The 14,971-nt window shown below is 47.2% G+C and overlaps 1 protein-coding gene across 2 annotated transcripts in view; it reads right to left on the bottom strand.

Annotated features, from left to right (window-relative positions):
* Fam20a (FAM20A golgi associated secretory pathway pseudokinase) overlaps positions 1 to 9,887 on the bottom strand; it is a 49,007-nt gene extending 39,120 nt beyond the window's left edge. The window contains exon 1 of one of the 2 annotated variants that reach the window (XM_021176167.3): positions 8,835 to 9,887. In XM_021176167.3, the coding sequence (XP_021031826.1) occupies positions 8,835 to 9,238 (404 nt within the window). In that variant the 5' untranslated portion in view covers positions 9,239 to 9,887. The remainder of the gene's footprint in view (positions 1 to 8,834) is intronic. The other variant, XM_021176166.3, reaches the window with a different exon arrangement.
* Positions 9,888 to 14,971: the final 5,084 nt, after the last annotated feature.

Raw genomic sequence — 14,971 nt, 5'->3', positions numbered from 1 at the left:
TAACAAAGCCACCTATTGTGTATGGACACGTGCCCATCCCCTACAGTTCCCGTTATGTGTGTATAAAATTCCCCATTCCTCAAATGTCTGAAACCCCAAATGTTTTCAGCCTTGAGCATTTGGAGTTAGGCATTCTCAGTCCAGATCACCAGTGTCCAACAGAGAAATGGAAAGACAATAGTCTTTGGAAATTCTGTTATAGAACACAAACTCTTAATAAACCTTGTAAGGAGAAACAAATCTTTGTTATTGTTTCCTTTTTTTTCCAAGTTAAGTTTTTTTTTAAAGTTTGTTTTACATCCCAATTGCATCTCCCCCCTTCCTCTCAAACCCTCCCTCTCCCCTCCCCTCCTCATTGTTTCTAAATATTACATTTGTTATTAAGAGAGGAAGTGGTGTGGTATATGTAACCCATCCAACCACAGCTTCTGTTAGCCTTAGACATTGTCATTATTCTAGATTTAACTTTTAATGTTTTTATATGTATGAATGTTTGTCTATATGTTTTTGTGTGCACCAGATGAGTGTCTGGTGTCCTTGGAGAATTCCCTAGAACTGGAGTCACAGATGATTGTAAGCCACCATGTAGGTGCTGGGAGTTGAACCCTGGTCCTCTGGAAAAGCAACCAGTGTGCTTCAGTACAGAGCTAGAGTTCCAAACCTGAGGATTAGCATTATAATAAGAGAAACACAAAGAGCTGGGTTTGAGTTTCTGGCTTTAAAGGAGGGACATCTAGAAGAAGCAAGACTTCCAGTTTACCCATATCAACAGATGAAGGGAGTAAGAGGAGAGGAGTTTTTTTATCTCATGGAAGGATTGAGGCTATCTCATCTAGGAGACAGGGAGGCTGAGGAGGTTCAAAGAAGAGAAGCAAGAGACCTCTGGTTCTTGTTGGTCTGTGGAAAGGATGTATGCAGGCAAGCTCTGGAGAGCAAGAATAGGGACAGGAAGGGCTGAGATAGGCAGGGGTGCTGTGGTGAGCAAGAACAGAGTCAGGCCAAAGGTTTCTATAGTGAGTTGCTAGCTCTCTCCTCCAAGGTTTGGTTTCTCCAGCCCCTGCTTCTGTTTCCTAGTCCCGCTTGAGCTACCTTGAATTGGTTTTCCCACTCCTGAAACCAGTGTATCCTGAGGAATGCAAGGAGTACTTTGCAAGTCTAATGAACTATTTCTTAAGAGGGTGAACATATGCTCAGAATGCAAATTTGCACAATTTAAGGGGAAGTGTGGATCCTACCTGAACTCAGTGGGAGACAGTGACCCCAGTTAAACATCCCCCGCAAGGGAACTTTGGTTAATATAAGAGGCTAGATTTGATTACAGAATTGGGGTCACTCAGTCTGACTCTTTCCTGAATGCTCAGAGGAGCCCAGGATGCAGAAGTAAGCATCACTAGCGGTGCATAAGGTGCATAATTCTTCTCAGGGTAAGAAAGGCCAGGAGCTGAGCTATGAGAACAGATCTGCATTCTTCCTACAGGACCTGGGACGTTTCTGCTCTTAAAGAGAAAAAGGCCAGAAAGCTATAAATATGCCCATCTCAACTGCTGAAACTGAGACATCCCCCACCCCCAGGACATGTGACTAGGTAGGCCAGGAGAGATGACCTGTCCCTTTGTGTAGATTTTATTGTTGGTCAGCATCATCAAAAATGTTTACTGATGACCCAAATGCTGGTGATTGAAACAGGCTTTTATTGTCTGAGGAGCTGTGCTTAGCCTAGCAGATCAACAGCTTTGCTTTTCCTGGGTGGATGCCTTGGGCTTAGTGCTGGAGTGCGAACAAGGCAAGGGGGATCTAGCTTGGATTTGACCCCCAGTGTGGTAAAATAAATCCAGGCCACCATGCTTTTTATGATCTAGTTTCTCAGGCATATGCTTCTATCTATGCCATTGTGTGTGTGTGTATGTGTATGTGTGTGTGTGTGTGTGTGTGTGTGTGCATGAGAGAGACAGAGACAGACAGACAGATGTACACACACACACATGTGCACATGTGCACACACATGTGCAAACATGCATATGAATACAGAGGCCAGAAGTCAACATCAGGTGTCTTTCTCAGTTGGTTTCCCCTCCCTTTTTTCTTCTTAAGATGGTTTCTCGGACTGAACTTGGAGTGCACCCATTTGTCTGGACTGGCCAGCCAGCAAGTCCCAAGACAAGGGAGTCCCCCTTGTCTCTGCCTCCCCAGTGTTAAAATTACAGGCGTGTACCACTGAGCTGACCGAGCTCTCCCCACCCAGGCATCTCCCCTGTCCCTTTGCCAGCATTTCTGTATTTTGCTCGGTTTATCACAGGCACAGGGCTTCTTGGGAACCCCAGTTCCTCACTGCACTGTTTCCTGTGGCTCCACAAATTTATTATCTGGCTTATTACTAGTGAATCCAATAAAAGAGGCCCTTGCAGGGACTCCATTTGGTCTCTTGTTGCTCCAGCCAAATTCTCTTGGCTGCCCCCAGGGCTTGGCCCCTAAAGCCAGGCTCTATGGGTGGAAAGTCTTGGACACTGGCTTCTCCCCGAAGCCCTCAAACTCAGTTCTGGCCCGATTTCCCACTTTCAGCCATGGGACATTGTGCCAAGTGACGGCCCAAACAGAGCTAAGTGTTTTTTCCATACTGTGGTTTTCATTAGGCACATACATGAGTGCCTGCCCATAATAACAGGTAGTAATTTGTGCCCAGTATCTTCTGCTCCACTAAAGCCGCAGCTGTTTAGAATGGTAACCCCACTGGGCTTTAAGCCATACACAGGCAATACTTCAGCAGAATCCGAACCTTCTCATCAGCTTCCAGCTTAATGAATAATCATAAGAAAAATATAGGTGGGCACCTGCCCAGGGGCAGGGCAGGGGTGGCGTTGGCAACCTCAAAGCCCCTGAGTTTCCCATTTTTATTTCATGCAAGGCCTCTTGGCTGCTCTTCCTAAGAAAGCATAAGATGATAAAGAAATTCCTTCATCTTAGCAAATGACACCTTCTCAACTTTCCTTCTTGCCTCCGTCTCAGGTCTGGACTTGATTTCGTTCAGGCTCCTACCGTAGGAAGCGAACCCAGACCCAAACCTTACACTGGCTCTTCCGGGGGTGGTTTTGCTTTAGACTTTTATAGGAGTCAGCAAGTCATAGTTGGGGGTGACTTCACAGTTGGGATCTATTCTATCCAAAGGCTTCTTCGGTAGGAGGTAAACAGCTACCGATAGCCTTAAGTCCTGTCTGTTCACAATGACGCATTCCACAGATATTTACGTGGGATCAACCCCATGGCAAACCTTGAAACAGATGTCTGGAGGGTTGGGGATTGGGTGTAAGCTTTCAATGCCAAAGAGCAAGCGGCCATTCATCTACATGCCTCACTCCAAGCTCCATGAAGTGATGGGTGGGCATAGCGGATGATCGTGCAAACCCTTGTGGCATATGTGGGCAGAAGGAACAGAAGAACCAGTCGGGGGTGTTGTCAGAGAAGACATTCCTGAAGGGTCCAGGCAAGGGTCTTATGGCCTTTGGACATAAGAGGACGCCGGACAGGAGAGTTGGCTGTTACAGACATGATTCGGGAGCCAACTCCTGGTATGGTTAGCTATGTGCCTGACTCTGGGAAGCTTTGTATAGTACTCTCATCCTGTTTCCTCCACTCACTAGACCAAACAGTAGCACGGTGTTCATGTCTTACCATTGTCCTAGGAACCGTCATGAACCCAATAGTTTAGACACCTCCCCTCCCTACTTCGTCTCCCTGTTCTGGAGAACAGAGGCCAGGCTCTCAGTAGAAACGTGCCCTGCATGAGCTGGAGTTAAGACCCTCATTAATCTAAATTCTTGTTTGGAGGCTCTGGGGAGAGTAGAGCGGGGTAGAACCTCTGTTGCCAGGTCCATTCGTTTCCTGGTGCAGTAGGACCTGAATTTCTATCTTCTCACTGCGTGCCAGAAGGAGCCAACCTGGACTCTTAAAGGTTATTTATATTCCCTGCCAAGTGATCCCCATTCCCTCCAAGTCAGGAGTGCCAGTCAAACTTCCTGGTTTCCTCTTTGTCCCTAAACTCAAAGGATCTTGAGTTAGGGATGTATGTGCTCCGATCAGCCCTGCCAGAGAACTCCCCTGTTCTGGGACATCTGCAAAATATATTTACAGCAGATATACAATGGAATTGGACTGAATTACTGGAATAGGTATGTATGTGTGTGTGTTTGTGCATGCCTGTGTGTGCATGTCTGTGTGTGTGTGTGTATGTGTGTGTGTGTACCAGGGCTGGGAAGCCATCTAGGAAATCTACTGACCACATGTACCTAGTACTACAGAACCTTGAGGCCCTAGTTATCAAGTGGATGTGAAGTAACTGGCTTAAAGCTAGCATGCTTCAGGTAGGACGATTTACACATTAAAAAAAACAAAAAAAAACAAAAAATACCCAGCCGCTTGAGTTTCTAGGGTTGTTGAGAAATTGGTTGAGGTGAGAGAAGTCGGCCTGGGACTGGAAGCGATGGTGTAGCTTCTGGCTCTTGACCAAGGGTCTTCACTTTGATCTGCTTAGAAGCAGGATGTCCCACCCTCCCTGGGTGACCACCACTGATACTTCTGCTGATTTAGCTCTTTATTGAGGCAGTGAGTCATGGTACAACGAGAGAGGAGCCTGAACTGGCTCTCTGGACTAACTCACCCAGAAACCATCTGCCTGTGGCTTCTCATACTGATCAGAATAGAGCAGTCCCAGGTCTCAGAAACCACCAAGATAATAGCTGTTCCCAAACCAGTCCAGCCAGGCTCTAATTAAGACGGATGGAAATGAATCCCCACTCCGGTTGCTCACCATGCATAGGCTGTGGCTGGGGAGCATTCTCACATTCTGGGCGGCCATTTCTCTCTCTGCCTAGCAAGGCTGGAAGAGTACTCAGACAAAGGCTAAGGTCTTGCTGTGTCTGGGAGAAAGGCCACTGTCTGTGACTGTGCGTCTGGACTTTTGTCCACCCTGAAGGCTAAACTGCTCTTGAGAAATGGACGTTGCAAATGGTCTGGAGTAGTCACGAGGTAAGCCAGAAAGACCTACAGAGACACTGAGGAGGAAAGCAGAACGAAGGGGTGCATTGCGCATCGCACAGTGCCATGGGAGGAGAGAGCTAATCTTTTGAGATTCCTAGGCTAGACAGTCCTTATTTCCAGGAGGAATTTCTCTCCTCTCCTGGCCTTCTCTCCCTATTCTCCTCTTATCTGCCTTGTTTCTAGATCTCCTCAGAGATTCCCCCAGAAAAACTTCAGCCAACTTACTCCTCTTGAACAACTGTCATTTTTGAAAAGCTGCCCAGTCTCTTTGCTGTGACTTCTAAAGAAAGACTTTGGGCCAGGGTTCCTTTCGGTGACAACGAGGAGGTAGAAGAGGGAAATGATAGAAGCTTGAGATGGAGCGACAATAAGCAACCACACACACACACTCCTGAGAGATGCTGAATCTGTGATCGCTGGCCAGTACCACAGTCCTGACATGGAAGGAAGACAGAAAGGAAAACAGAGAGCAGAGAAGGCATGCTTGTATCCATTCCTGCTGCTGGAGTTGCTACATAAAAGAGGCATGACCCTATTTGACCTTGATCACCAACACCAGGGGATTATAGAAGAGCTGACCAAAGATATGTGGGCAAAAGGCCAGGACCAGCCTTCCAGTTTTGACATGTCTGTCCAAGAACAGATGTCTGGCTGAGACAGCTGTGGACCATAGAAGAAGTTCCAAGATCAGAGTGCCAGCACAACTCCAAATGTGAGCAATGACCTGGGATCCAGGTAAGCCTCACTCACTCTCACCATCGCTGGTTAAGGACTAACAACAAAAGCTGCACAGCTCTGCCTCGTTAGTGTATGGCTGGAAAGAGTGTTGTTGACATTTCCCTGTCCCCCTGCCTTTTTGATATTCCACACAGGTGCCAGAGGTGTCATCAAGGTTGATGGAGCCTGGCACTGGCTTGCTTGCTGTGATCAGCAGCTGACAGCCTGACAGTGACACTTTCCCTGATTACATTTTAAACTTGGACCGCATTTTGAATGAGAGAGCGAGGCAGGCAGTAAGTCAAGGAAGGACTGTCTTATAAGGAGGTTTGCCCAGTCTTCAGGACCGGAGGACACATAGTCAGCCTATTTGACACACAGCATCGCTTCTACATTTCAACCTAACTGAAGTACTGACATCCAATGGACTGACGTTGGTTGAGAATCGAAACATTCAGGACAGTGCACAAACCCCATCAGGTACTGTGTGAAATCCAAAAGAATGTTCAGGGGTGGGGAGTGGAAGGAGCCATCACACACACACACACACACACACACACACACACACACACACACACACCGCCCCCATTGGAAGTTAGCTCCAGTTGTCATTTCTTAGTGTGGTAGCAAAAAATAAAAAATAAACATAAAAATCACCCGGACTAATAACGTTGCCTTCCAGGCAAGGGATGCAGAAAGCCGATTTGGCTATGTTATTACCTCTGCCTCTCCTAATGTGGTAGCCGGTTTGCTGATAGGTTTGTTTTTGGGATAGCAATTAATGTTAGGTAATTATTGGCAGGGAAAGCACCACTTAACCAACTATCACTAGCTTTTAAATGCTAGCAGGGTCATGGCTATAAGCAAGGACTTGTCTGTGCAAGACGCAAACAATCTTCTAGACCATTCATCATTTCTCCTTTGCCGCCCATTCTAAATATCTTCTTGGGGGGGGGGGACCTGGATGCTTCCTTATTCCTGAGCAGTAAGGGACGGTGTGATTACAGTAGACATTTTCCTAATAATCAATCCATACCAGCCCGCAAGTCTTTTGAGTCCCATGTATTTGGAGACAGCTCTCACATAGCCCTCCCTAGTCTCAAACTCAGCAAGTAGATGGGGCTGACCTTGGATTTCTGTTCTTCCTACTTCTACCTCCTGTTATGGGGTTTTGCCAACTGAACCAGGGTTTCATGAATGCCAGGCAAGCCGTCTACCAACTGAGCTATGCTCTCGGTGGGTTGCATTTTTAACACTGGTGTAACTGTCACCCATTTTCATGTTGACATCATCCTGCGGGTGTTTACAGGACTTTTCAGGTGGAGGGAATGTGTTTTCTGTCTCAAAGGTCAAGGTTTGGCACTATTATATACAGCTTCAACTTTCATGTCACCCATAGACTTTGCCTGGGAAACTGCTACTATTAGTGATCTGCCTAAAGACGAATAGAAAGGTCTCCAGCCCCCACTGATTGATTCCCTGTTAAATGACCAACTTTTCTGGGCAGTAAATTTTGTGTGTGTGTGTGTGTGTGTGTGTGTGTGTGTTGCACATTGTTAGAAGCTTAAAATCAATTACTCAGCTTGGTGAGGAAGATTTTTGCCTTTCTCCCCCAAATATTTCCCTGGAATTTCCTGCAGGGCCCAAGTAACATAAGGAAATTCAAGGCGACAGAAATGAGACTAGGCAGACATACATCTACGTTTACAATAGCCAGTGACTTTGCCCATAGCCTGTATTTCTATGGATAATTTTTTCTAAGGGCAAATTTCCTAGTTCACTGATCCATAATGCTACCACATTATTGATGAAATTAAGGTAATATTGAACGTGACAGCACTTGAGAAGCAATCTTAAGCTGCCTTTTTATTGCATGCAATTAGCAATAGAATTGAGAACCACTTTCTAATATAAAATCACCAGCCATAGATAGAGGTTGCAAATGAAATTCACTGTAGCAATTTCAGCCAATAAGTTTCAACTTCTTTCTCTTCATTTGCTGAAGTTATCTGCACACCCCCCTCCCCCTCCAAGGTTTAGTCCCACCAATTAACGAGAAAACAGTTAAATTGGGCTAGCAACAGAGTTTCAACTGAGATTTACGGCTTTCTCATCTTCCAGAGAGACTCTAAAACCACCCCTGACATCTCACTCTGAAGTCTCTGTATTAACAGATGGGTGTGTCAGGAACAGGGAACCCTGGATTCAAGTGACCAACAAGCTCTAGACTTTGAAAGAGCCCTTAATTCATATGAAGGCTTTCTGCTCTGGGCTGGGGGACCTCCCAACAACCTCTACCTCAACATCGCCAACACACTCTTGTTAAAACAAATTTATCCTAGCTACTTTATCCAACATGCCCTTGTAAAAACACTCTTAGATTTATCCTAAATACTTTAATATTTAGCTCCAATTTTTGCTTTCAGATTACAAAATTCCTAGGCCTCCAGCCCCCAAACCCCGAACCCCTTTCTCTCCAGTAGCCTCAGCCCAAATCATCACAATAATAAAAGATGATAAATTGCCTTCAGTTTGGAACATTGGCTAAACACCCGACAGGCCCTGTTTAATGAGCAACAGGGATTGGCTGTATCAGAGAGCTGAGAGTTTAACTGCTGCTCCAGCTGACCTCTTTGGTCTCCAATCCTGAGCAGAGGGACAGGGACAGGGGGGAAAAAAAACTGGGTCTTTGGGATATGACAGTCAGATCTGACCAAAGAGCAGAGCTGAGTGTCGCCAGCCCTGCTCTCTGTTTGCAAAGTTCATTCTGGAAAACAGCAGGCCCAGAGCAGCTGGCCACAGCAGGACAGTGAGAAAGGGGCCCGAGAAAGCATTGGGACCAGGAAACTGACTGGCTAGAACCCGGGAACTCGAGGGGAGTGGCTGGGAACATTTCTTTGCTGTTGCTCAGAAATCTAAGGTCTGCTACAGCTGGTGGGCGTCCAGATGGGGATCGAAGCCTAGTGCCAGGCTGTGACGGCAGAGGGAAGTTCCCACAACCCAGGGTGGGAGTGGACATGGGTAGCCAGGGCCTGGAGGGTCATGCTAGGGAGTCCGGCGCTGGGGTTCCTCGGAAGGGTTCTCACCTGTTCCAGCGGGCCACCTTCCTCCGGTAATACCGCAGCGCCTCCTGGCTGGCCAGGAGCCAGTCTTCGGGTCCCAGGAGAGGCGGATCCTCCAGGACTTGGTAGAGCGAGTGGGCGAAGAGGGCCTGCAGCTTAGAGCGCGGGGCAGGGTGGCCGTGGCTGGGATGCTCAACCCGGGGCAAAGCTCCTGAAAAGTTGTGTGAGGTTGTGCCAAGGTCCCGGGAGGCTGCGGCTGAGTGTAGAGACGCGGAGGGGGCGCGGCCCGAGCACGGGCAGGCGGCGGGGCGCTCGCCCGGCCTGAGCTGGCGCTGCACTTGCGGCCAGAGGTGGAAGTAGAGGTCGGCGGAGAAGAGCGCGCCCAGGAGCAGCAGGGCCAGCAGGCGGTCCCTGCGCAGCCCGGGCATGGCCCAAGCGGACACCCGGGAAACACTTGGGGTGCAGACGGAAGAAGCTCCTGGAGTCCGGATGAGGCTGGAATGCTCACACAGGGGATTAGCTCTTCCTGGAAGGGTGTCTTCCCTGAACTTGGGGACCGCGTGCAGGAAGCTCACCGTGTTGACAGCGTCGTCTTTTCTTGCCCAGTAGAAACGCAGGGTTGGGGTTCCCTGGCTACCCGGTTGTTATTTGAGTCTCTTTGCCCTGTGACCCCCTCCGCCAGGGACCGCTCAGGTGGGGAGGTCCCGTGGAGGAGTGTTGGCTCTGGTGGCCGTGTAGGGGGGCGATCACTGGAGGGAGCGCAAAGGAGCTCTCGCCCCCTAGGAGGAGGCTGGAGAGACTGCGTAGCCCGGGGCGTCTCTTCCAAGGATGCTGTCGCTCCGCAGCTGCTGAGACAGATCCCCCGGCTCCTCCTGCAGGCGGCAGGGACTCCTGTGCCCCGGGCTGGCAGGAGCGGAGGGAACGCAGAGTTGACAAAGCAGGGGCGACTCAGGGCGAGCTTGTCTTTGCGCCTAGACTCCTAGAGGCAGAGGTAACGCGGAGCCTCCCGGCTGCCTGGATTGGCCTGGCGCCCGCACCTCCGCCCACTCTTAGCTGGCACCTGCCTCTGGCATAGCTTGCCAGCCAAACTCCCAATCCCTCTGCTGCTGGCTCTGCCCTTCCACCTTGTCATCAATCCTCTCCTCCTCCGGCTCCTCCTCTTTGTCCCCACTTTCCTTGCTCAGGGCTCTTCATACACATCCTGGTGAGCCCAAGAGAGGTGGACTTGAGCCTTTCATTTCCATTTTTAGGTTTTTTTTTTTGGGGGGGGGCAATGCAAACCCTTAAAAGCCTTTCTTCTGTAAGCTTTGCCAGATGTGCGTCTGGGGGTTTGGATTTCATTTCTCAGCATACTCGCTGCAGGGCATAAACTGGATTCATAGCAACCAGCACATAGTAGGCACTTGCTCTGAAGATACTCACGTGGTGCACAAAAATAGCTTGCCCTTTAAAAAATAAGAGCCCCCCCCCACTCCCCTTAACCTAGAACCTGGGTGATTTCCTGTTTGGATGGAGTTTGACTCCAAATCTTCCAGTACTTTGAAAAGAGGAAATGGCAGGGAGGGAGGGGCCCCAAATGACCCCACTCCGAACTCTTGAATGTAGCTTGGTGTGAAAGTAGTCCACCCAAATGAATCACTGGAGGACCCGCTTACTTAGGCTTTCTCCTGATATCCTGTGAGGTCATTTACACTTCTCCACCCCATGTTTCTTCCTTCTGAGGATCAGGGGAGGGCAGCCCTGAAACCCTGGCTTTCTCTGCTTTATAATTTGGGAGTATAGTAAATGCGAGTCTGCCTGGAGAGGTGGCCCCACCCTGGAGAATGTTCAGGAAAAGACTCCCCCCACCCCCGCCCGCCCCAGCTGTTGCCTGCCTGGGCAACAAAGCGCCTATGTATGCTAATTTCATTGGTTAAGGATCTCCAGGCTCTTGCTGGAGTCTCCATTCTGAGAAGCTGTAGCTTGTGGGTTAACACTGGAGTTTCCACGGCAGTTGGTCAACTATTTCTTGTGGCAGCTGCTGTCCTCTCATCTTTAGATAGAAGTGTGTGTGTGTGTGTGTGTGTGTGTGTGTGTGTGTGTGTGTGCTTGGGGAGATCAGATGTCAACCTTGAGTTGTTAGTCTTCAGGAGCCACTGATCCACACTGATGCTTTTAAGGCAGGTTTTTTTCTCTGGGACCAGATTGACTGGCCAGTGAACCCTAGAGACCGTCCAGTCTCTGCCTCCCTATTGCTGGGATTATAAACGTCTGCCACCACACTAGCTTGGTTTTTATGTGGGTCTTGGAGATTAGTCTTGTGTTTGCACAGCAAGAAGTTTACTAATTGAGTTATTGCCTAAGCATCCTGTAATGAGAGTTTACTCCATGAGCTCATCGTGAGGCTTAAAATGAGTTAAAGTATACATAGTGTTCAGAATATCGCTAACTCATGCCAGACAACTATGAGACAGGGTTTGGCTATAGTGAGTACTTCTGGTTTCTTGTAAAGCACTAGATTAGGTTGGAGACTCGTTATGGTTTGAAACAAACAAAAAACAGCAATCCACAGAAAAACACTGGAAATACAAAACACCAGAGAAAAGGACTAGATTCCTTAAGACTGAGTCCAACCAGGAAACCTCAAGACACAGCATCCGCAGCCAATTCCCAGGAGCCGGACGCAGTCAGAGCCTTTAAGAGACCTGTGGGGCTTTGACTTTTTTTTTTTTTTTTAAATCTAGCATTAAATTCTAACAGGGGGTCAGTTTCTGAGAGGCTTTGCAACTTTTGCTTTGTCTAATTAGGCATCAAGGCCCATAGACTAAAAAGCCAGTAATGATCAATGGTGCCTTATCGACGATAAGAAGAGCTTGCATTTTTCTAGACTGATAAAGATGCCGTAAGCCCTATGACTTTGATTATCCCCTGCCAATGGGCTCATGCCTCCTCGGCAGACATTTTCATCTGGCTCCAGTAGAGTAAATGCTCTTTCTAACTTGCTTGAAGGTTATCTGAACGTACATACCCTAGAAAAGTCAAGGGCATGGACGTCAGAGATGAAGTGAATGTGAAGTCAGGGCAAGAGAGAACCATTGGTCACCCAGCTGCTGTTTTCAAGGTGTTCTCCAAAATCTCTTTCTTTTTCAGATATGAGCTCTCCTTCTCTGCTTCTCTATGTCTGGGCTCCCAGGTTCCCTTAACTAGCCTCAGCTACATATTTTCAATGAATGCTGAAGCTATTCCAAATGGTTTTCCATGACCTGTTGTTGGTTTCAGCTTCCCACTGGAAATCCATCTTCCCCTTTGTGGCTCCTCTCCTCGTGGATGCACCCCGAACTTCACGCATCTGTAGACTTGCGGACAAGCTCCGGACCTGCCTCTTGGCTTTCAGGATGGCTCCATTTCATCACTCACCCACGCTCACCAGAATGGGATTCCAACACAGATACAACCAGGACGTCCCGCACCTGAGCTTTGGATGCAGGGAGATTAGGCCATTTGCTGTGCCATAGCTCTTCACAGGCTGGCTTCTAACTTCCATTCCAACTTCATTTCTAGATCTCTCCTGTCTCCTGTCTTTACCCCATGATGGTTTCTGCAATTCTTTAAGTGCTTCAGGTTCCTAGAGACTCTCTTAAGCCAAATGCTCTTTCTTGCTCTTTACCTATACAAAGAGTATCCATCTATCTGTTCACTACTGAAGCGTTGGCCGTGTGCCCCTTCTCCCTCCCCATGCATGTCCTCGAACCCACTTAACTCAGTGCTATTAGTTTTTGTGTGTCACCCCACCCCCCAGCTCCTCATATAGTTCCACACTTCAACATTGCCCATGTTGTATGTAATTCATTGTTTGCACGCGTTCAGCATTGAAATGTGCCCCCTTCTCAAACTTGTTTGCTGAAACCTTAGCTTCTTCCAACATCTCAGAGTGTGAACACATTTGGCAACGAGGTCATTGCAGGCATAATGGAGACAACCGGGAGGAGAGTGGGTCCTTGAGGGGAAGTTTGGATTCAGAGTCATGCACATCTTGACAGCACTAGGTAAAGATGAAGACAGAAATCAACGACAAGACAAAACATGATGAACAATGCCCTCAAACCTCAAAAAACTAAGCAAGGGGCACAGAGCAGAAACTTCAGACGAGACCAACCCTGCTTACCTCTGGAGCTTAGAGGTTCTGCCCCTAGAACTGTGAGCTAATACATTTCTGTTGTTTGAGCTACCTGCTTTGTTAATACCTTGTTACAGCCGCTCTTGCAGGCTAATACGGCGTGCATGTTCTCCCTCACAGAGCACTCCCTCTGAGCACAGAGAATCTAGACTACTTATTAACAGACCCAGGTCTCTAACAGCCTTCCATTTGAGGGAATGCTTGCTGAGTGAGGTACAGGCCTACTGGAAATCTCTGCCATTACAAGGCCCAGAACACCATGGGGGCTTAACCATTGGTAGTGATGAAATGACATAATTTGGAAACCTGTAGGAGACACAGAAGAAATATCTGACACAGTTACTTCCTGCCTTCAAGCATCTTTTATGATCATTAGAGAGACGGATCTATCTGTACCTGCAAGCCAATTAAGGAAACGAAGGAGGCCAGCCATGAAGCAGATTAGGGAATCTGTGCCCTTGGATATCTCGCTGGTGGAAAATGCAAACGGCACCTGTGCTCCGTCAGTCTGGGGAAATAGCAAGCTCGCTTTTGCCAAGAGTTAACTCATGAAGACAACAGAGCTCTTCATCTGGGAAGCTTGTACTGTTTTTTTTTTTCCACACATGGGATGCACACGGTGCTTAAAATGTAACTTATTATTTACTTGTTTAGTTGATTTTTTATGCTAAGCCATAATTTCATGAGGGGAATGTGTGTTTCCCTGACCCGTTTCTGGCCTTCACAGAGTATCATCTATAGTTAGGCCTATGAATGAAAACTAATACTTTGTTTAATTGGTGGCATAAATTGTGTGTGTGTGTGTGTGTCTATGTATACTAATGTGTGGACGTGAGTAGGGAGTGATTTGGAATTTTACTTAAAGTAAAAATATGGGGGTCTGGAGAGATGGCTGAGCAGTTAAGGGTAGTGGTGGCTCTTGTAGAGGACCTGGGCATTTGGTTTCCAGCACCCGTATCAGTGACACAGTGCCTATAACTCCAGTTCCAGGAAATCTGTTGCCCTCTTCTGGTGTCTGTGGGTACTCACGCAGTGCAAATACATACAGGCAGCCAAAACACTTAACATAAAATAAATAGATCTTTTTTAAAAAATATATTTTTTAAAGATTATATATATATATATATATATATATATATATATATATATATATATATGAGGACGCTGTAGCTGTCTTCAGACACACCAGAAGAGGACATTGGATCCCACTACAGATGGTTGTGAGACACTGTGTGGTTGCTGGGACTTGAACTCTGGATCTCTGGAAGAGCAGTCAGTGCTCTTAACTGCTGAGCTATCTCTCCCGCCCAAAATAAATAGATCTTAAACTCTAAGATTCAGAAGCAAATTTGGAAGACATACTAAGTTGGTCATAGGATTTTGAAATTACTCAAGAATGGGTTTTTCCTGTAAGAGTAGAAGATGACAATTATTTTTTAATATGGTAAACAAAATCAAATAAACAGTCTAACATTGTTCATCATAAAAATGTAACATGTAGCTATAAAACCCAGCCCCAGATGTAAAACTCTATATTGAAATAGAGACGTAGTATAATTTTACCAGAGCTATCTAAGGTGTAGTAGATAAGAGCCTTAGGGAAGCAAGCATCCCTGTCCCCCAGGCTTTATTAAGGAATAGGTGCATGTAAGGCCAGCCCTCTCAGCCACCAGTGAGAGGAGGTGGGCATTTGAAATGACTTTGAATGGTAGATCCAGATTTTAATGGGGTGAATTTGATCTGGTGTTTACTGGATCCAGACAGCCTAGAATTCCCTTCTCCTTTTTTTTTTTTTTTTTTGTGTGTGTGTGTGTGTGTATGTGTGTGTGTGTGTGTGTGTGTGTGTGTGTGTGTGGTGTCCAGGAGTGAACCTAGGTCTTCACATATGCTAAGCAAGCACAATAATATTGACTTATACCCCTAGCCCTGTTTTATTTTTTATTATCAGACAAGTGCCCTCTAAGTTGCCCAGGCTGGACCAGAACTCACTCTGTGGTCCAGTAGC

Source organism: Mus caroli, unplaced genomic scaffold (genome assembly GCF_978045245.1).
Source record: "Mus caroli unplaced genomic scaffold, Mus_caroli_1 scaffold_13, whole genome shotgun sequence".
In the NCBI taxonomy this organism is placed as follows: domain Eukaryota; kingdom Metazoa; phylum Chordata; class Mammalia; order Rodentia; family Muridae; genus Mus; species Mus caroli.
Note: the sequence above shows the minus strand (reverse complement) of the source record. Positions and strands in the feature narration are given on the sequence as shown.